This window comes from Dermacentor albipictus, chromosome 7, assembly GCF_038994185.2.
Source record: "Dermacentor albipictus isolate Rhodes 1998 colony chromosome 7, USDA_Dalb.pri_finalv2, whole genome shotgun sequence".
Lineage (NCBI taxonomy): Eukaryota > Metazoa > Arthropoda > Arachnida > Ixodida > Ixodidae > Dermacentor > Dermacentor albipictus.
In genome coordinates, this window is record NC_091827.1 from 73877323 (window position 1) to 73900593 (window position 23271).

At 44.1% G+C, this 23271-nt stretch overlaps 1 protein-coding gene across 4 annotated transcripts in view; it reads left to right on the top strand.

Moving 5' to 3' along the window:
• LOC135916092 (uncharacterized) overlaps window positions 1-15289 on the top strand; it is a 145709-nt gene extending 130420 nt beyond the window's left edge. For 3 of the 4 annotated variants that reach the window (XM_070521311.1, XM_065449323.1, XM_065449324.1), the window contains 2 exons: window positions 12871-13093; window positions 14367-14576. In XM_070521311.1, the coding sequence (XP_070377412.1) occupies window positions 12871-13093; window positions 14367-14561 (418 nt within the window). In that variant the 3' untranslated portion in view covers window positions 14562-14576. Of the gene's footprint in view, window positions 1-12870; window positions 13094-14366; window positions 14577-15232 lie in introns of those variants that run through there. The other variant, XM_065449325.1, reaches the window with a different exon arrangement.
• The last annotated feature ends 7982 nt before the right edge of the window (window positions 15290-23271 follow it).

The following is a 23271-nucleotide window of genomic DNA, read 5'->3' on the forward strand; positions in this document are numbered from 1 at the left end:
TCAGAACTAATCAACAATGGGTCACATGCATGCCATAAATCTGGAAAATAAGAATTCTGCGGAGTACAACCAATCTTATGGAATGGACTTTGCATAATACAAAAAATGTTTCATTATTTAGAGATGCATTTAGGTATGTGTAATCAAGGAGTACTGGAAGCCTATTTCAATTTTTGATTGCACTCAAGTAAAGCAGGAAATGAAACTCGCCGAAGGGGGCAAGCCACGTGACAATATCTCTTCTAAAGTTATTGGCTCTCATTTGTGGTCATCTGGTCGGACTAATCACCCTTGTTTATTAGTTTCTTTTCGTCTGAAACTATTCAGCGTCCTAACGTAGGGGGACAGGGACGTTATTTACCCTATCTCTGATATCGCGCCAAACCGATTTTCCTCTGCTGCCTGTAAGGTGGCTCCTTTCTCGCTTTTTACAACTTGACCAATGCGCGTTGGTCTGTCTGAAGCGACTGCTTGAGTTAACGGTCGTATTTTCTACTGAAGTCGATGGTACGGCCTGACAGCAATCCTGGAGCCCGTCCATAGGTTTAGGTGGTCGTACTTCCACTTGCTTCAGGACTTCCGCGTGAAGTCCGTACAATATTTGTGCTACTACAGCAGAAGGAAGCATAGGCTCGGCCAGCTTTCAAAGGCAACGTTTTTCAAAGGAATACTCGACGAGGGAGCCCTGCTTCAATTTAAAATTAAGGGCAGCGTCCCGTCTTCGCACTGGGTTGCTTCGGAATGTCGTCAAGGATTTTTCCTTCCACTGGCTTCAAGAGTTGCCCGCTTGTTCAATAATGTGCACACTGTACTACTTCCATGGAACACCTAAGTAACTACGCAGGTTTGTAATATTGTCCTCATTAGAACGCCTAGTTGTTCATCCCAGCGGCATATTCATGGAATTCATTCCAACCTTCTGGACTTGAAGACATGCTGTCGAACGCATCGGGTTCTACAAATTTACTCACCGGTTTCTCATCGTTTAGAGACCTTACAAGCGATGTCACCGGTAGGTTTTGTTGCGGAATCGGTCCTTCCTGTAGCTGAAGAGCATTGAAAACGAGGCACACCTCTTCTGTCGAAGACCGTGATACAGATTCCTTTGGACGCATCGGTTGAAGAACTAATTCGCTGAAGATCACCAGACGCAAGTTCGCTTTCCCAGCACCCTTCCCACGTAGTTCATCAGTGTCCGTGGAAGCCTTCCCTAAAACCAGTTTCACTAGTTATGCCGAATTGAGTTCATGAGGTAGTTTCACTGCTGGTTCATCTTGAGCCTGGTATCTCGAAAAGATTATATTCTCTGCGGAGGCCTCCTCAAGGAAAAATGTCACCTACATGTTGGATTCAGTTGTCGGCTGCGCCAAAATAATGTAGCGTTCCTAATTAAAGAACACAATAGACGTAAAGCATTGCTGTGGCACTGGCGCCCATCTTGTTTCCCTTTATTCTAACCTCATTCTCCTCTTCCCCTGTACCAAGCTTCTCGCGCTTCTTGATCTCCTCCTAGGCTCACACAGCTTCACTTATCATTTAGACATTGTCGACAAGAAAAGTCTGATCTTATTATTTGAGTAACAGAACAGGTCAAACGATTCTTGGTGCAACATATTTCACAAATGCAGGAAGGTATACGATAAAGATTCTTTATAGTAGTTAGCTTGTGGGGTTGGTAAAAACCACAACTCTTTGTTTCTCGTGTCGAGTATCCTTTCATTTGCTCGTAGGTTTCCAAGGTCGAATATATATGTATTGTATAATCATTATCGTATAGTTGATGTACAGGAGAAATATTATATTGTGCGATCAATTCTTTACTCTGCACATTATAAGGTGAATTCGCCATACATCTTATAGCATTCTTTTGTAGTAAATGTATTTAAACTATTAGTAATAAATGCTGTACCCAATAGAAGATGACAATACTGAAGCAAGGAAAGCACCAATGAATTGTAGAGTAAAATTTTAATCTTTACATTGAGTATATTTCTTAGTCTAGTAATTATACCAACTGCAGGGAAACATTAGAACAGAGGTAGTCCACGTGTTTATACAAAGTTAAGTCTTTTGAGAAGAAAACACCCAGCAGTTGAATATTGCCAAGAACTTCGATTTTATCATTACCCATGCTTATATTATATAATCAGGGGATAGTTTCTCCCTTAGGTGTATATAGGACAACTTTTGTTTTGGTAAAGTTTAGTTTAAGAATATTAGCATCAGCCCATTTGTTTTTATTTTTGCAAGGGCACAGTTGGTTTTGCGTTCAATAGCAGCCTTCGATATACCAGTAATAAACCAGACGTGTCATCGGCTAAAGAAATAAAGTGGGCGTCCTCGTAGCAGAATACAATGTCATTTACATAAACTGTAAAAAGGCGCGGCCCAAAAATGCTTTCTTGAGGTACTCCAGCAAATATTTACTGTAAGGATGACCTGTTATTGCTTACATATACATATTTAGTTCTTTCGGAAGGTACAATTTCAGTAGATCGTTTGTTTGCCACGTATTCCAGATTGTTTAACCTTAGAAACGAGAAGAGAATCACTTATTGAATAGAATGACTTGAAGATTCTAATATACGGAATTTTTTCACTACCTTTAGATATTACAGGCAAAACCGAGATTGGATGATAGTTGTTAATAAATTTCCTATTGCCACCTTCAAACACTGGTAAAACTCGATCTTCTTGCAAGAAGATCGAGCCCTTAGGGAACACAGCACTGCATGCAATGAGATTGTAAATATACGTTATTACTGGCCAAATTAAATCGAGTACGTGGTTTACGGATGCAATGTGACTTCCAGTAGTATCTGTGGATTTACTATTTTTGAGAGAGCTGATATAGGACAAAACGTCCACGAAATCTGTAGGTTGCAAAAATAGCGAATTCAGGGGGCTGAAATTTAATGTGCTTGTATCAGAAGTAGTAGGAATAGAACTAGTATTGACACTGTCTTTGTTAAATAAAGAAATGATTGACCGCGTTTGCGATTTCAATACCTGAAAAATTTTGGCCAGCAAGCTCAATACTATGCAAAGTATGCAAAGAGCTATGAGCAATGTTAGGATTCAGGAGCTGTCCAAGCTTTTTCCAGATCCGGTCTGTCTTTTTTAAACTGTCACCTCAAATATGTTGCTATAGTATTTCTCTTTTACTGTCTTCAGTTTAGATGTAAATTTATTACGGCATGCTTTAAATTCTTTAAGTACCTCAAGACACGTTGTTGTCACAAAATGTTCATACAGTTCATTCTTGTGCATTATCATTTCTAATATGTCATGATTCACCCAGGGTTTTTGGGCCTTGCGCGATTTCCTTACCTTGTTCAATGGAAAGCATTGACGATAAATGTTTTTAAGGTATCTATAAAGTTGTTGTGCACCATATCACTATCATTAGATTCATAAGTACTTTCCCATGTCTGCTGATTGACGAAGCTACGGAATTGCTCAAGTTGTCTTTGCGTGATTACTTGAGTGAAATGTTGTTCCTTTGGTGTATTCGATATGACGCAGTTCTTGCGGACTAACATGAATATACGGAAATGATTAGCGATGTCAGTGATAGTGAAATCTCCAAAATTAGGACACTATACAAGTTTGTTTAAAATATATCCACCAAGTATTCGCATGTAGGTGTGACTCTCGTTGCCCTTGTTATAGAATATATGAAGACATTTGCTTACATGATTGTGTGAAGCCTATTTCAAATACTCGTAAAAACCAACAAATTCACATTTACACCTCCTCCTAAAATTATGTCCAGGTTATGAGCATTGCCATATCCAAGAAAACTATCAATCAATGATAGTTAGCGCTCGGCCCTTCCTGAAGGTGGTCTATCACAAACACAAGACACTATACTCCCGCAGCGGAAGCCTGGGACGTCATAATCAGCAGTTATGGAAGTGAATAAATAAGATTTCACATTAAATATGTTTGTTTACACGAATAACTTCTTTTAAGTACGGCGGCAAAAAAGGACTGGTATCCAGGAATCTGAAAGGTGCATGACTGTTCAAATCTTTCGAGCATTCCTTCAACCTAATCTTCGTTTCAGAGGGAGCGAAAAACGTGAAAAACATGTTTGTTAGCTAACACTAATTCTCTAATGTCGGTCGGCAAAAAGCCCATATTGTTCTGAACCATCAATCAGAATCAGAGAAAGAAGAATTAAACTATTCTAGGCAAGTATTCAATGTGCGCAATTGATGCGACTTCTGGCGTCTTCGACTTCCGGACAAAAACGTTCCCATTGGACGACCAGATGTGCTTCCAGCAACATTCTCTCTGTTTGGCGTTCGCCATTCCGAACAGACCTTTAAGTGTTGGGCACACGTGCTCATTCACATATACTGGAACACGAGAAGCAAACGCGAGATCGGCTGAAGTAAGGCCTTGTTTCCTTGCTCTCTGTCGGAAACTGTACCATTTTTCACGGTGTGTAAAGTGTATGATTATATTCGATAATTGATTTCCACTCTGAGATCGAACACGGTGACACGTCTCAATTTCACTGTCCACAACAGGTGCTCCAATGGCTTTTGCAAGTTTCTTAGTTATTTCTAGGACACTTTCGTTCGGTGAGTGCGAAACGCCTTGCACCTCCACAGTGAGTCGCCTGAAGTCTGCTCTCGTGTTCCCTTACACCAGCGCGAAAAACATCACGTTCATCTTGTAACACTTTCACCGCTTCCTTGAGTTTTACATGTTTTGTTCGTACATAATTTAAGGAGGCCTTCATATATTCATAACATGTATTTATGAGGGAAAAGCTAGACTTGATTTTTCTGATATCCTTCCTCAAGTCTCACTCAAAACTTTCACGTGATTCCCGAATCTCGTGTTTTATGTTGCGTTTTATTTCGTGGAGGAGTTTATTCAAATGTTTACACATGGCTAGTGTAACTGTGATACAAGGTATGATTAACTGGTACAAGTTCAGTGGGCGAGTGTTACAAAACGGCAACACACCCACAGCACAACTTTCATGGTCCAACGCACTCTTGGCAGAAACACCAGCGATAATAAAAAATAATAGCACTTCCTGTGTTTAAGGTAATATGAACAAATCAACCCACCGGCAAAGATTCCACATACACTTGATTAGAAGATGCGCTTACGCCAACACTGCCGTGCAAAATTAACGAAAATGTTAGCGGCGATGTGTGGTGAAAGAATTTTATTGTTGCTGCCGAAATTGTGATCGTTGCCCCCAATCATATACAGCACAATTATTTTTTTCTTCTATTGTCTCTTATACAAGACACTTGCGGTGTCACAGGTGAACCGAAAAAGTCATCTTGCTTATATACAGGGTATCCCAAGTACTACGCACCAAGATTGAAAAATACGCAAATGCGATGTAGCTCAACAGAACCAACGCAATATTGTATGCCCTCGCTTGGAGATAATCAGATTATTAGCATTGTGCCGAATTACATTTGTAGTGATTGTTTAATCAACTTCTCAAATGTTATTATTAAATGACAAGTATAAATTACAAAAATGTAAACCAACATAAAGAAGTCCCGATACAGCTGTTTCCATATGCGTCCTACAAAAAAAAATGTTTTCCGGGTGTGAAAGCAGCCAGGGGATACAGGCAAGGTTGCTCAATCGGCCAGTCGCGGGCTTTCTTTCACGCTCGGAAAACACTCTTATATAGCACGTATACGGCAACAGAAAGCTGTATAAGGAGTTTTTCTTGTTGCGCTACAATTTTCTCGTTGACACAGTTCATGTAAATATATTTCTTTAGAAGATAATTATTAAATTATTTAGGACACAATATGCAATTATGAGGAACTCAAAAAATAATCTGCCTAGCTCCAAGGGATGACTAGCAACATCACGTTGGGTCTGTCTAGCAACCCGGACGATAAGCACGAATGTACACCGAAGTGCACCCTCTGCGGTGGCCTTCATCCCGCGGCTGACAGAACATGCAAGCAAAGGTTCCAAATTCCGTTTGTACTTAAAACTGAGAAGAGAACAGCGCAACGGCGAAAACTCCAAACAACCAACTGGGTCGCTAATCCCTCTCAAACCGGCCTCAGCAGCACGCACAGATCCAGGAACCGATACCGAGACCCTGGCGTCGAGGATGGCGGCTACCAGGACCGTGCCCCTTCTAGGGGCAAGAAACGCTCACGGAAGCGGTAACCCTCGCAGGCTATAAATCGCGTACCCAATGTGTTGACGGGAAGAGGGGAACAGCGCATTAGTCACCAACAAATGTGCGTTCATGGCCCACGATCTGAATCTTGACTCCAATAGGGTTGAACACTCGCTCGTTGAAATCATCTGCAGCGGACAGTTCAAGACAAGCATATTTACTTAACATGAACAGTACAGCTAAAGACCTCAGCCGAAAATTCGCGGCAATTATCAACAGGGCTACAAGCAAGGCCAAGACATTCCCACTCCTGGTGGCCGGTGATTTTAATGCTCCGCATCAAGCAGGGGGGTACCAACAAGCTAACCGTAAGGGCGTTGACCTATGGCAAACTACAGTCAATAAAGACCTCACGCTTATAACAGATCCGGCTATCGGCAAATCCTGCTCTACGCATACCAAACCTGATCTCTTTTCATACGGAACGTGGAATAGGCATCTTGTTCCAACCTCCAAGTGGACCTTGGCAGTGATCACAAGATCCTGGCCACCTCCGTCAACGTGAGAAGGGGAGACCTAAAAAATTTCACTATTACAGATTGGAATTACTTTAGCAAGATTAGAGAAGAGCGAGCACAAACACATGGCTCAGCACTTAGCCTTGAGCAGTGGGCTAAACAGTGAAAGGAGGATATCAGCGTGGCGACAAAGAAAATTCAGACTGAACTGGTGGTAGACAGGATGGATAGCCGCCTCGCTCATCTTCTAGAAGCTAAAACGTCACTGTTGAACAGATGGAAAGGGCAGAAACTCACCGGAAGGCTCCGAAAAAAGATCGCGGAGCTCAACCAAACTATACAGGATCACTGCCAAACCTTGAGCAGACAACAGTGGGATGAGGTCTGCAATTCCGTGGATGGCCAGATGAGAGTTGGAGCTAAATGGAACCTCTTCAAGCATCTGCTCGATGATACCAACACCAAGTCAAACGAAAGACAAGTAATAGCGAAGGTTCTACACCAGGCATCACAATGACAGACATTGCAGACCGTACTCGAGTGACGAGGACTACCCCCCTACAAAGGCGCATCTTGCCCCGAGCTAGATAAACCCTTCAAGGCGTGCGAAGTAAGGGAAGCTCTGCATAATCTAAATGGCAGGTCGGCCCCTGGTCCTGATGGCATCCCCAACCGCAGCCTCAGAAACCTGGACGACTGCTCTATAGAATGTTGACAGAGGAGATTAATAGAATATGGGAACGAGGGGTTGTCCCGGAGTCCTGGGAAATGGCCTCGGTCATCCTCATTGCAATGCCTAGAAGGCCTCCGAGTCTCAAACCTCAGACCCATTTCTCTCACGTCCTCCGTGGGGAAAGCAGCGCAACATGTCATACACAATCGAATCGCTAAGCAAATCAAGAAACAAGGATTGTGTCCGTACAACATGATCGGCTTTCGTCCAGCCCTGTCACCGCCCTGTCTCAAGTTTTAAATCATTGACAGCACCACATGAGATATAGAAGGCATCCTAGGCTTAGACCTGGAGAAGGCATTTGACAGTGCATCCCATGGTCACATTCGATCTCGGAGCTCAATTTGGGAGACGCCTTCCACAGATACATAAGCTCGTTCCTACGGAATCGCAAGGCCACGCTCAATATCATGACCTCAAGTCCGGCAATTTAAGTTTGGGTCCCAGAGGCACGCCACGAGGAGCGGTAGTCTCACCACTGCTTTTTAACATCGCCATGAAGAAACTATCGCTAGAGTCTCGAACATAGAAGGGATCAATCTTATGCTCTATGCTGATGACATCACAATCCGGTTCACTGGAGGAAGCGAAGAAGCCATTGAATTAGGCTGACAGGAGGCTGTAGATCATACAGATATGTACCTGGAAAATACGGGGCTTAGATTCTCTCCGAGCAAGTATGAGCTCCTCCTCTGCAGGCCAGTCAGGAGAGGTCCAAAACCTAGAGGCTGGAAACCGTTGTTGGAAATAAACATCAAACTCCACGCTAAAAGCGGCTGTACCATGCGCAGAGTAGATACCATTCGGGCCCATGGCTTGTTCATCGAATCCAATGGCAGTAACAATACGAAGCTCAACAAGCTGACAGCCAAGACTGAGAATGTGATCAGACTCATTAATAGAGTCTCGAATAAGCGCGGAGGCTTAAAGGAAGGCAACCTCCTCAGGTTGTTCCACGCCTTCCTCATGAGTCATATAGTTTATTTGGCAGCCATGTACAACTGGTATAAATCCGAGAAGAAACGATTAAACACGATCATTAGAAAAAGTTTTAAAAAGTACTAGACGAGCACGGACCTCCTTATGCAACTTGAAGTGCACAACACATTCGACGAGATAATCGAGGCCCAGGAGTCAGCCCAACTATCCCGTTTATCCTGTACCCCGACAGGAAAGAAGATCCTGGCGGTTCCTGGGATCAACCCTATGCTCATGGAAGAGCAGAAATATGAAATTTCAGAAGATCAAAGGAACAACATACGAGTTGCACGGTTTCCCCGTAATGTTCATCCTCAACACAACGTAAGCAGACGCAGGGCACCAGCCCTTACCCTCCTCAAGCATACTAAGGATGATCCCTACATGACATGTTTTGTCCAGGCAGCCCAATATGGACAGTCGTCTAACTTCGCCATTGCCCTCGTTGATCACAACGGAGAGATAGTGAATGCGGATTCCCTGAAGTGCTCCACACCAGCCAGAGCGGAGCAGGTCGCAGTTGGTATAGCACTCCTAGACAACAGCAGATCACAAATATTGACTGATTCGAGCTCGGCGGTCAGGGCTTTCGCTTCAGGATCCATCGCTGACGAGGCTCACAAGATTCTCAAGAACAAGATAATCTCTCCGCACACCATCACGTGGTTTCCGGCTCACCTCGACCCCCAGCTTGACTCCTTTCCCAATTTCAATGACATCGCCTACTCCCAAGCGCGCGCACTAATTCACCGTGCGGGATCAGGATCGAGCTCAGACTCCGGGGTTCTCGAGTTTCGGGACACTCTCATTACTTTCAGCGAAATTACTACGCACTATCACCTGGGTAGGAGGACTTATTCTCCCCCTATCAGCAAACTGGCTAGACCTCTGGCGTCCACTTTACACATGAGTCAGACTAAGTGCTATCCAAACCTGGCCCTTTTCCACACGATCACTCCTGCGGCTTTTAGCCTTACTTGCCCCGACTGTGGGGCTGTTAGTAATCTCGCACACATGATCTGGCGATGCCCCTCGTTACAGGGACCCAATCGCATGAAAGAAGAAGAATGGAGCTCTGCCATCCAGAGCTCAGAATATGCAAGTCAAACTTTGGCTGTCCAGAGAGCCCAGGATGCAGCCGTTAGGCTCTGCTTACCAGTCCCCACGAGGGAGCGGCCCGCAGGTCTGCCCTAGGGCAAAGGTTCTCTGGAGTTCTTTGTCTGTCTGTCCGTCCGTCCGTCCGTCCGTCCATCCGTCCGTCCGTCCGTCCATCCGTCCGTCCATCCGTCCGTCCGTCCGTCCGTCCGTCCGTCCGTCTGTCTGTCTGTCTGTCTGTCTGTCTGTCTGTCTGTCTGTCTGTCTGTCTGTCTGTCTGTCTGTCTGTCTGTCTGTCTGTCTGTCGACCCAGCTACACTCTATTTGCATATCTTTAAATCCATATACATGGATGTTTGGAACCCGCTATAAAGGAATAAGTGGCAGGTTATCACAGTATACGCAAAACGATGGGTTAATCGGGCTGCTAGACTTCCGGAGTAGTCTGGCATTCCTGGAAAAGCTAGACGCCACTTTCTAAAAATGGGGTTGCTATATTGCTAATGTGTATGCAAAAGAAAATGAGTAAAGGTTAGCTATATAATCTAAAGAAGCGCTTGAAATTTTTGTATTAAAAGGAACCATGGTTTTTTTTAGAGATATGCGATACGCGTTTTAAAGAGGGTAGTTTCGTATTTGCAAATTATTTTGTTTTCAAGTTGACAGACAGCCACCCAAAACGTCTTATGGCATTTTATTGAGGAATAAAATTTCTACATTTCAAATAACCAATGACAAGACATGAAAAATTAGTAATGGTAACCAAACGTAGTTATTTAATGATTGCATGACGACTGATAGCATTGACGGCTTGCACGATTGAAGGCTACCACTGTGATACTCGACAAAGTGATTGTAGTCGCTAATGACTCAATACTACTAGCTCCTAGTTCTTATCGTTAAATCTCTGTTTAAATGAATTTGCATTTGACATCCCAGATACTATGCTCTGCAAAGCACAAGAACATCCGAGCAAGCGTATCACTAGGCATAACTTGAAAAATTGGCGTTGTCAGCTTGCAATGGTAATGTAACAAATAGAAATATAATCAGTTTTTTCAGGGATACAGATGATAACTTATAAGGACGAAGGATGCCATTTTCTTGATAAGCAAAGCAATTTATGACCGTTTATTACTCAACTTTATTGTCGCCTAGTAACTATATATGAATCATCACTTGTAAGAAATTTCATTTGATATAATGATGCTATGTCACATGAAACCGAGCTTTCCGTTGATGATCACCCATGACCTGTGGTAATCAGTCAGCAGCGGGAATGCAATGGATACCCAAGTAATGACTGCTTGATTGTTATCAATTATGAATTACGCTAATGAATACTTCCACTGAACCAGTTAAATAAAGGATTCATTATCACTAATGACTGAATCCTACCAATTCCCAGTAGACATAGTTTATTGACTAGTCTTATTACATTTATTTCATATCAAAGACAGTTGGGTGTTCAAAACTGGGAGGACCTAAAAGATTATGCTATAAACTAGTGAATACTAGTGACTGTAATCCTATTAGTGGTGAGCTGTAGACGGTTCGTAAATTTCACAATACCTCGAAGTGTGATTATAATTGATTTCCATAACGCCGTGTTCAATTGGAGGCTACCGAGAGCCTTGCAGAAAAAATTATTTCGGTACACTAGGGATCAAAGCCTACTAGTGCTTAGTGATCACTGAATTACTGTAAGATGTTTCGGTTGATAATGACGACGTCGTCGGGCATGCGTCGTTCCCTCCCTTAAAATTTCATGCTAACGTTTTCTTGGCATTGTTTACTCGAGTTTACCTCACCTAGAAATGTTTTATCAAGGGTTTCTTGACGTTCATTACGACGTAAACACACACGTATAAATTAGTTGGGTATAAAGTGGAGGAATAAATAAGTTGTGTACATCAGCGTATATTCGGTTTCTTTACGATTTTATCATTTCTTAGCAAGGAAGCAAGAGCGCGCTGTATGGCGTTTCCTGTTAATGAAGAAATAAATTACATCGGACTTGTACCAACACGGTCACCTTACCAAAAGATTGGAACTGCGAACTCAAACCCCTAAAGGAAGCAGGTCTTGGAATACTGACCAGATTCACGCTAACTTATACCTCTTCTCCTGTCACTCACCAAGGCCCAAGAAAAGGTTCTTTGCATGTGCGCGCCAACCATGCAAAATGTAAAAACAAACAAATTGATGCCTCTGGCACGGAGCACAATGCAACCGGGTACCTTCGTGCAAATTCTCAAATGAATTTTCACGCTTAGGCCATCTGAGATGCCAAGCGTGTTTCTGCATATCCTTAAAAATGAACGCAGTACCGTCATTAAGCAAGCGGCCATTAAAATGAATACTATAGCATTACATGCCCCATTGCGCAAAAATCAGGTGGCGGAATCGGCGGCGCAACCGAGACAGCACAAAGTGTAAAAACACGTCAGAAATGCTCAGATTGAGGTCGAATTTTTCAGGGAGGTTGATGAAAAGCTGGCAAATTAGTGAATTTGTAAAGAATATTCCGTACACTTTGGTATGAATAGGAATTGATCCCGGAGCTTCGACGTGCGATACGATCACGCTCCCCCTTGGCCACTCTGGCTGTGCGGTTCTGGCTAACTAAATGTGTGCCTAGTGCATGTGTCATCGTACACGTCAGGTCGGAGCTCTCGAGCTGACTAAATATCTGGCATAGTGGTTGCATAACAGCGCACGTGATAGCGCTTCCAACGCGAAGGAGGCGGCGCCATGTGATGAGTGAAAAAAGTGGGGGTAGAACATTCATCCTTCTGCAGCAAAATTACCCGGATGTTCACAGCGTGTGACCAACGTATACGCAAACACATACCCCGAATCAGCAGAATGAGCTTTAATGGATGTCGAAAACATAAGTGGAGAATATTTCACCGCAGGAAATATAATCATTTCGAATTCCCGCACGTAAGCGGTCTTAGGTGTTCCTGCCTAACTTTTTTGAAAATTAGCTTTTCAGGCTGCGACAACTGCAGCGACAAAAGTATGTTTTTGCTTTTTAGGACACCCGGCGTAGCCACATAATACTTCGGTCGACAAAAAATTAAGGCCAGGTGTGCGATGGAAGGCGGACGGACAAGGTGGTGGGGCAGGGTGTTTTTCGTTTCGTGAAATTCTGCACCCACTGTCTCGTAGCAGGGCCGAGCCTCTTGTACGTGTATCAGTTACAGCATGACTGTTGATTGCTATTCGACCAGCCGGCCAGGGAAATCGCGCTGTGCGATGAAAGTGAATGGGTTGGAGCTGCTTTTTTGGAATTCTGTTTTTCTTTCAGTAAACTGCGTACCTGATTACCCGAATTTTGTATACTTAAGGTTCGTACGCTTTTTTGACTCTCCAAGGCGGCATGATTCCGATGTATCTTTTATGTTTCATTTCAGTCTCACCATTGCATTCAATGATGGAAACAACCGCAAGAGCCACCATTATGTCTCAGCGAAGTTGATCACTGGTGAAATATTCTCGGTGTACATTCGTAACACGCCTGCGGGTTGGCTTATATATACGAGTTTTCAGGCAACGCCAGATCTCGTAGTACGGGAAGCCTATCATAATCTCATCTCGCCTATATTCTCCCCAGCAGGCATCCTAAGCATTAATATGGTAAGTATGAATGAAAAAAAAGTACCGGTGTATCTTCCGCAGGGTTACAAATTCATTGTACCACCTACACATCTCTAAGAATCGCTGAGGGCCTCAAGCTCCCGGCCACCATACACGATATCGAGCCAAACCATTGGTAGGCTTTAATCATAAGGTTCAAAAGTCAATAGCCGCTTTCACCACCCGGATTCTCATATACGTATGGTGGGAATGCAAGCACAGCAGAAACCAAGAAAACGAGGCAGGTCGATTTAATAATATCCGAGTGGACGCGTGCACCCTTTACTAGCATGGAGCTATTTGGCCATGCATGGCTCTTTCGCCATTAAACATCAAACATTCATTCATACGATCAAAACATTGGTCTTGTCATTCTTTTTAGAGCTCCACGGCGAAATTCTGTCAGTGTACTGCCCCTGGAGAGAGTATCGCCCTGTTGTTCAGCTACAGGAAATTGTCATGGTAAAAGAGACGTGCAAAGTTATGTAATTATTTAGGGCTACTGATAGGTTTGAGCCAGGCCATGTGCAAGCCTAGAAACCACTTTACCTAGGATTGCGCACATTCTCCTGGGTGCTTAGGCGAACTCGAATGACAAGGGTTAATTGACCTGATCTCGTCGTTCTCGTCTAATACGTTGAAAACCGTCGTATGCACCAAACAACCTGAACCATAGGTTTTCTGAATACCTCTGCCAAGGGATGTAACTTCAAATACATACTTTCTCGTCAGCCTTATAGTTGATGCATCTAATGGGAAATTCTCACATTGCGCGTCATAATGTGGTTTGCTTGGGGATTCCCATCCACGTGAACTTTAGCGCACTGAGTGAAAGCTTCAGCGTTCATGTCTAAATTACTGCAGTCACGTGGTACTGGTCAAGCATTTTCGTCATATCGCGGCCATCATGAAGGCTAAATTACATTCTTCGCGCAGTTTTGTGTGGTGGCGTGTTATACGTGAATGTGGCATAAACTTGAATGTCATTCATATTTCGACAACAAAGCCTTCATAGCCGTCATGCAATGTACACCGCAATTTACGACATGTTGAACATTTCAGGGCCACAACTAAAAGAAATGGGTCGAGGTTCATCGCTCCTGCTTAAACCATGGACAACAGTCCATACGAGTATATGCGTGTTTCACTCTTTATTAAACTAGCAGAAAAAACGTTTTCGCTACATCAAGAAAATTTTAAGGCACCCAAACTAGTATTTGACCATTTTAATGGCGTGACTTTTGTGAACGTCGTTTTTGCTATTATTGCGCAGCACGAGATGGCAATGCAAAAGATCCCGGCAATGGCGGCGCCTTTCAATGAGGGCGAAATGGTAAAATACCTTGTACTTACATTTAGGCGTACGTTAACGTACCCGTTATGTCCGCTTAAAACTTCGCGAGTTAATTTTAATTTCGCGCAACGCAGAAGTATTTTTCCAATAAATAACCAAAATAGGCAGATGTGAACATATTACCCAAAAAACTTCCTATGACGAATTAACGCTTCATCGAACGTATTATTTTGACAGGTGTGTAATACATAATGTCTTCTGATAGGTATTGCTAGAACAAGAGCCAAAAATGCGCTGCAGACAGTTTTGGCATCTCACTTATAGAAATATGGCTATTTCCAGGTATTGCAAATGTTTATATATCAGTCACAGGTGTTCAGCGATTAATTAACAGCAAGTAAGAGATACGTGTAGGAGTCACATATTAAAATGACCAAAACAATTTCTTCTTAACGAGGCGCAGTAGCATGGCATCACTCATCCCATCAATTGTTTTATCTGTTTTGTTTACATCAAATTTTCTTCGCGCACTCGTGAAATATAAGCGCCCAAAGAAACTCTTTTGCCTCTAAAACATCACTGCGCAGTTGTTGGATCTGCTTGACCATTCCATATCACCCGTCACGCTACATTGTGGTGGTCGTGTAGGCTAATGTATACTGACATCCGCTGTTTTTCTGGCTCTTCTCTTCAGTATTTGTAGTTTATTTCATAATTTTGTAGCCTACAAACCCACAAAGTACAGTTCAACAAATTATTTGCGCTAGTCAGTTTTTATTTATGAAAACACCATCTTATTGTGACGCTTTATTTTGTAATATGCGTCTTTTTCACTGTTTTTGCAGGAATCCTCCTACTAAACCTAATTGGTGCCACTGCAGGAATAAACAGATTCTTCTCTATTCCTCGAGGAGCTTGTTTTCTTTTAGTGTTTATTTCTAAGTCTTTGGTATGCACTTATGAATTAGAAGCATTTGTGTCGCTGGAAGAGGAAAACTCGATTGTGGAAAGCGAGAAGAGATTAAAGCGATCACACATCGTAAGTCGTTATATTTGTTACACTGAACGAGGAATTGTGACGACCACCTGCATCTGATACCTCTCCTGGTATAGTCATTTTTGTAGTATCCGCGGTATTTGATTGCACTGTTCATTATCTGTTACGCGAAATTCCTGATGAAAAGTAAATCCTCACTTGTGACTAAACCCTTGTAAATTAGCAACAGGAGCGTGTAAATTATATAGTTAAGAAATGTAATGTACAAATAGATCTATTAGGGCACTTTTCTTTCTATATTTGTGATGGGTATCTAAATTCTCTTCTTATTTATAAGAATACAAATGTAAGAAGAATATTATGTTGCACACTAGTTCACTGATCAGCAGTTGCGCAATCAAGAGACATATGTCTGTCATGACACAATACCTTTCATCCCGATGTCGCGCAGTAGTATTTTATTAGAAATTTAGTGACGTTGAATGAAGTGGGAGTAGGTGATTTTTTCTTACTCAGCGGTTTTTTAATTCCAACTCTTCAATACAAATCGTGTCGTTCGATACAGTTGTCCAACACACTGATAATGTTGGTAGCAAATACATGTACACTTCGGGAAAATTTACGTCGCCTTCGTCGTGTGATGTCCCGCATAAAGCCGAAGTGTGGTAACGAGACCAACCACAAGCTATGGTGGACGAAACCGTTTCATTTCACAAGCCGAAACGCCCATCCACAATTTCGCAGCTCGTTAAGAATACCGTAACCACGTAGGCGGCAGCCGCCGTTCACGTCAACAATGAGTGTGCGCCTCATGGCGACTGCCAGCCAACCTCCCCGGATGACCAGATGGCCGAACACCCCTCTTCGAACGAAATAGGTTGGCCACACCTCGATAACGTGCATTTCTAAGTCTCCGAGAAACACAGCTCAACGACGCACAAGGACAGCACTGCTCAGACCGATGTCCTGGTGGACAACAAAAACACGGATGACGGATGGCAAACAGTCCTCACACATTGTCACAAGAAAAAACCTGACGAATTAGGAGAAACGTCCAGAACTAGACTACCAGGGTCCCCAAAGAGCACTGACAGACCACCGGAGGGAATCCGGGAGGGAAAGCCAACACAAGATCAAACTCAAGTACAGGAAGCTACCTGTTCCCCTTCCCCTTGCCTGCTCAAAGACTACTCTAAAATCGTGGTGAGGCTTCACCTGAGATTGCCGAAGAAAAAATCTGACCAGTCCACATGTGGCAGACATTCTGATTACAGCATACCACCACGAAGTCTTAGGTACGCAATTTCCACTACGAGTTGAGCCGGGTTCCAACATATTCAGAGTATCAACGTCGCACCAGACGGCCGTAGATTTGGTTAGCCGAATCACAAGCCTGTGCATCAGCGGCCGGGTTAGCGCATACGTGGTGATTAGCAAAGGCATGACCAAGGGGGTAATACACGGCTTAGAACCGATGAGAACAACAGGGGAACTCGGGGCAAACCGCCGCATACGAACACAAGAGGTGTGAATTCTGGACCTTCGGATGCTCGGAACGACGAAAACAGCAGTTATCCTTTTTAGATAGACTGACTCCATCCTTTGTCTATTACAGATGGGGTGACATACCCTGCTATCCATGCAAGGCGACCATGCAATTGTGCAAGGTCTGTCACCAAACAGCACACCGTTCCGACGTATGCCCGCAAACGGACACTGACATGTGTAACCCTTGTGGGCAAATAGATCCCATAGTAGGGCATGAATGCAATGCACATGCGCCACTTGTGGAGAACGACACCTTACTGGGAATAGAACCTGCAAAACGCGCCTCAAACCCCTTCCTAGCAAGAAATCGCGTCCCGAAAAACTGCGCCTTAGCAGGAAGGACTCCACACTGAGTGAGAGTATGCTACCTCGCTGCTTCAGCTTGGAGAGAAACACTTAGTGCTACATATCGCCACCAACATGAATAGTCCAGTCACCGTCACGATCGAGGTCCCGCTAATGAACACGACTAAAAAGTCCACCAAACGACCAGCCCTCCCTACTGTCCTTAATCCAAGCCCAAAGACCAGAGCCCGAGGCCAACAACCCCCTACTAAACACGCGCCGCTTACGAACAAGGTAAGGTGGGCAACGATCGTTTGCCCTCTTGTTCCCATCACTTCCAATCCAGAATATCAAAAAATTATTAAAGAAAAGAAAGTCGACTTTTCCCCGAAAGCCCAGAGGAAATCGAACGAAAGTTGGCCTCCCTTAAAGCGGGGCCGCGAATTCCTGTGCCAGGTGTCACCCCAAAGGAACCCGAACAGTTCATGGCTGGGCCTACACCAGCTTCCATCGCGTCGGCCTCGGCAGCGGCAACACTCGAACAATTGGTGCATAAAGTGCAGATTATGCAAAACTTCCAAGAATTCCTTTCAGAATTTGAAAATACGATATGGTACGTAGACGGCTACAGTGACAAAGTTAAGAGTGCGACCAGTAAGAGGGCAAGCTCTAGCCGGGCTACGCAAGCCGTCGCCAGCAGCATCTGGAGACGACAGAAGGCGTTGCATGGCCAGTAACGCTAGGGCAGTCCCCGAACATCTCGAAATCTGGCAATGGAAAGGCCGTACCTTTCACAAACGTTCCGCCGCACGACAACAATATATAAGAGTAGCGCCAATTCAACCCGGCATCATGTGCTTGCAGGAGATTGACACCCGACCCGTTAAACTGATAAGCTACTACGCCATACTTAACCCAACTGTCCGTCACTGGCGCCGCTGGTGGCGAAGGGTGCAGCGAGGAGCACAGAATACACCTCGGACTGCAGCATTCAGCATCAAATTATTAGAGTGGTGCCGCAAAACTGAAGCCAGTTGAAAACCATTATAGTAAATGTACACAGCCCGCCCAAACAAATGGACGTAGATTTTAATATCTTGATTACACAGGCTAAACTTCGCGCGAACGCGCAGGACCAACTTGTGCTGCTGGGAGATTTTAAGGCACCGCATACGAGTTGGGGTTACAAAAAGGACCCTATCCAAGGAAAGGCTCTTGAACAAGCTACGAAGAAGCATAAGCTCCAGCTAATAACAGCGGTGGTCTCTCCCACGAGACTTGGTGAGAGTGTGCACAACGACACTTACTCTAAGCTCGCTTTCAGGTGCAACATACGTAAAGCGACCTAGACGAATATAGCCGAAAACCTGCGTAGAGATGACTTTATTATTGCATATCCATAGCCTCCCCGAAGTTTAAAGTTATAAGAAGATTTGCAACGATTGCGGATTACGTTAATTGCAGGAAATATTCCATACCCAATAGCACCTTGGGCAACGCCAGTGAATGAGCGAACATCAAAGAGAGAGAGAGAGAAAAAACAGAGAAAAGAAGGGAGGTGAACCAGATGTAGTTCCGGTTAGCTACCCTGCACGGAGGGTAAGGTTAAGGAGGATAAAAAGAGAAAGAGAGTGGATGGGGGAATACAGTGAAAGCGATACGAGCACTAACCAAGCGCGTACACTATAGACCGTTTTTTCGTAGGCGCCGCCATATTGTGAACGCAGTGGCGCCGCCTATGAGCAGCGCCATACTGGCTTGGGTGAAAGCGGTGTTTTGCTTGGCAGGTATACGCTCGGCGGTGGGTTCTGGCGTTTGTTTTCGCGGTCGTGCGGTCTGTTGAGTATGAAGTGCGTCTTCTACGTGGTAAATGGTTCTGTGAGACGTGCTGAAGTGGTTTAAGGCCTCATGGCCGGAATTTATGCTGAGCGTTGAGGTGGACGGAACACGCAGCGCTATGTGTGCGTGCATATTTGAGCCTACAATCAGCCTCGGAGATCAATTGTGTATTTCCGAATGTTCCAATCACTAATGTGACCTTATTGCAGTATTATCTTCTATTTCTAAGCTGTGGTTTAGGAGCCATGAATGATACGCGACGATCGTAACAGCGTGGGTACCGTTCTGCTACGATAGGAGCTGTGCTGTTATACTTTGTCAAACGTCCAAACTGTACGCTGCAGGTTACATTGCGTGACTACTTGGTTGGATGGATGAGATTTCCACCTATGAATAAGATAGTTTTGGCTAGTAATAGCAGCATACCTTACAATCTGAATTAAGCTTGTCCAGCAAAGCGACCGTTTACGAACTGCGCGAGCGTCCTAAGCAGTAGTCGGTGCTGGGTTACACATATCTTTGTTCTATATAGCGCATGGTCCAAGCATACGGCATCAGCGGTTATATATTTATAAACGTTGTGCGGTGTTAACCCGTTTTCTCTTGCTTTTTAGAGAAAGAGGATGATAACCTAATTTTTTTTTCGGTTGTGTTCATTCAGTTCTCTACGACGCACTCACACGTATTACGGAAATTTTGCGCTCAAAAATAGCCATCGCATTCTTTTTATGCGAACCCTCTCATATATTATGGCTGTATACAGGCCAAAAAAGGCAATGCCGAAGCACACAGCTTATATGTGTATCGTGCTGCCTCACCAACCGCAGTGATCGCTGTCTTGAGCAGCGTCATGGGCCTCATGCAGCAAGGCTAGCGTAGATATATGGTAATTTCAAGCATACTAGACTTGAATTGCGTAAGAACGATGCCAGTGTATCACAAATATTTGATAGCGCCTGCCGCTGAGATGTTTCGTGGTTGCCTTAGGTTGGCCGTGCACGAGCGTGCGCTCTTAAGTTTTATGTTTTACTCCCTACGCCAATCGATCAGACAGTGAGCTGATTTACCATTTAATGCTGGTAATACAGAGACGCCGGTTTTTCTTGTTGAATTAAAATCGATATAAGCAAACTAGTAAACAACACATACACGCACCGCGACTGATAATACGCGTACAGCGCGGCTGATTGTGCGTGTCACATTTTTGCGCCCCCAAGGCATATTTCTGCCTACAGTTGTTACCGATGCACCGAAAGGCTTCCCTGACGACCTTATATGAACGAACATGTCGTAAATTTCACAAAGTAATACCTAAAACATCTCGAAATCGTTCCGCAGCACGCGACAGCAATACTTTCAAGCAGCGCCGCGCCGGATCGCCCAAGCCAGAGAGGAGGAAAGGCTCTCCGCGCGCCCTATCCTCCTCGCCCGATGAAACGGTCTATAGAGCGGTAACGGCGGCGTTATTAAAGTCTATCCATAATTCCGGCATACCGCAGGAACCTTAATAACGCGAGTAAGGCCTTCAACGCGGATGTTCTTTCAGAGCACTGACCTAAAGCTTTCAGTTCTGATAGTGGACGATTGTCCAACTGGTCCACTACTCTGCACATCACTTGTCTCTGCGCCCTATATCGATGCAGACATAAATAATGTGTGTGAACGTCTCTTCGCTGTTGGATGTGTCGCACGTAGGGCTGTTGGAGATTCCAATAAGGAAAACATATGAGCAAAGGAACGCAAACGGCACATGGTGAGAACGTTCGAGTCCCACAGGGACAAAGTACGAACACGGAACATCAATCGCAGCCCAGCCGCAGCATCGGTTTGCGAAAGTGGAATGAAGACTGGCTGACCACTTTCATGCGCAGATCGGGCGGCTTCGTCGGTGTGGTCGTTACCACTGATGTTACAATGTCCTGGAAGCCATTGAAAGATTACTTTGTGTCCCTTGTCATGGCTACGATGATATAGGTATCGAATTTTTGAGCCAAGTTGTTCATTGGGTTCGTGGCGCATAGGGCTTTGTATGCAGTGAAGGGCTGCCTTGCAGTCACTAAGGACAGTCCATTGTTGCGGTGGTTCCTGCTTAATGGAATCAAATGCAACACGGAGAGCCGCGAGTTCTACACCCGTCGATGTGGTCACACATGAAATCTTTAAATTGATTTCTTCAGATTTTGCGGGGATGAAGAATGCAGTAGCGCAGCTGTTGAGTTCAACCGAAACATCTGTGTAGACATGTTGCCGGAATCTGTGCACGTTGTGAATGTTTGCCAAAGTTGTTTGTTTCAAAGATTGCCAAGGCGTCCCAGCTTTGTTTCGTATGCCAACGGCAGATACGCCAGTTGTCCATAGCCACCTTCTACATATGGGCGAAAGGAGGCAAACGCAAACAGATGGAAAAATAAAAGCTCACCCTTAAGCTCCCTAGGGGAATCACGGTCATTTTATAGCAAGCCAATTAGTGTACGCCAAAGCTCTAGGCAGAGCACTCGGTTCGTTTTTTCTTGACTCGCTTAGACACACACAAACTTTGTCTCAGACCTAGGCTATACTACGCAGCATGCTAAAACCAGATACCATCAAGATGGCTGCCAGCCGCGCCTTTCAGAATCTTAGCAGGGATTTTGGAGGAACCTACCAGGAGTTTTTGCAAGCACTAATTACACTATATCACGGAAAGTAGTAGATCCCTCCGTGCAACCTCGAATAGAGCAGACGAAAAAACCAAAAGTTAGATGCCCCAAAAACGAAGACGGAGCTTCTTGCGGCAGTGTCAGTAGCAGAGCGCAATACAACCTCGGGACCAGATCAAACAACAAACGTATCGCTGAGAAACGTGACTGATAAACTTTTATAACAACTCTCCTCTATTTCATTAATGAGAAAGTCTGGGAGTACGGCACGGTCACACAGAGCTGGAGGGAGGAAAAGCGTCTACTCTACAATGCCTGCGACCAGTATCTCTAACGTCATATTGAGAAAACTACGAAAAACACATTCGCAACTAAGCGCCCACATGAACGGATAAAATCTGTTTCCCCGATATAGGACCTGAAACTCAGGTCCCCATTCAGCCCTGAAAGGACTCAACCCACCAGGAAGTTTCCATTTCGTGTACATCAGCAGGAACATGCTAGAAGACAGAAGAGAGGTGTATTATTGTATTATTAGCGGGAGCGGCCCGCGTCAACCTATGGTTGACCTTCAGGACCAAATAAAGCTCTTCATACCATACCAGCAAATAAAGGCTGCCATTGAGTAGCTGAAAAAACACACAGCCCAATTACGTGTCTTTAAACCAGCACATAGATAAAAATAAATTCCTGCATGAAAGAAATAACCTATAATATTTATTTATCCAAACATGATGCATGCTTCTGAATATACAATATGATGTCGTGCTAGCAAAAGTGAAACCTACTTTGCTTGAGTAGCAGATAAACGAATGAAAAATGTCGGTTTCGTAATTACGAAAAAAGGCTTCGTTATTTAAAACTTCCAGTAAGAATTTACGACATTGCAGCTTTCGTCCTCTCATTCATGTGTCCGCGTCTTTTTCAAAGAAGAAATTGCGAACAGAGAATGTATATTTTTTTTACCTTCAACTTTCTATCCCTCACTAATTCTATGGCAGTGCGGCTGGTGCATCCTGGGGACAGCAGCATCACGAAGCAAAACGGCAGTTGTTGTCACGAGTCACCAACTGAGCTGTTTCCGGGTCAATTAAGAGCTCTTCAAATAATTACCGAACACTGTCATTTCTATATATACTAGACACCTATTAGACTTCCCCAGTGACTTCGGGCGAGTGAAGAATTGAATGCATGTTTTTATTAGGCCTGTTAGAGCGCTCAAGGTTTCTAATACGAATCGAATATTACATGCTAACGACCCGTAGTCTTATTCGAAAATGAGCTATGCGGTATTTTAAAATATGTTGTGTTCATAGTTCTGTTCTCCGGCAAATGATGCTGTTCTCCACCAGCTCAACAAATGATGAAGACTTATCTCAAGGTAAACATCATCAATAGTTTTAGAAGCAATGCAGTATGAAAACATGTAATGCAAGCCGGTTTTCGTGCTTGTAGTCGACATCTGCCTGAGCACTTGTGATCTTTAGCTATAGGCTGAGATTTAGAGGTATAGAAGTCGAGTCGTGTGACTGGCTCAAGTTGTGCGCTACAATTTGTAGTGTTTTCGTTGCAGTTG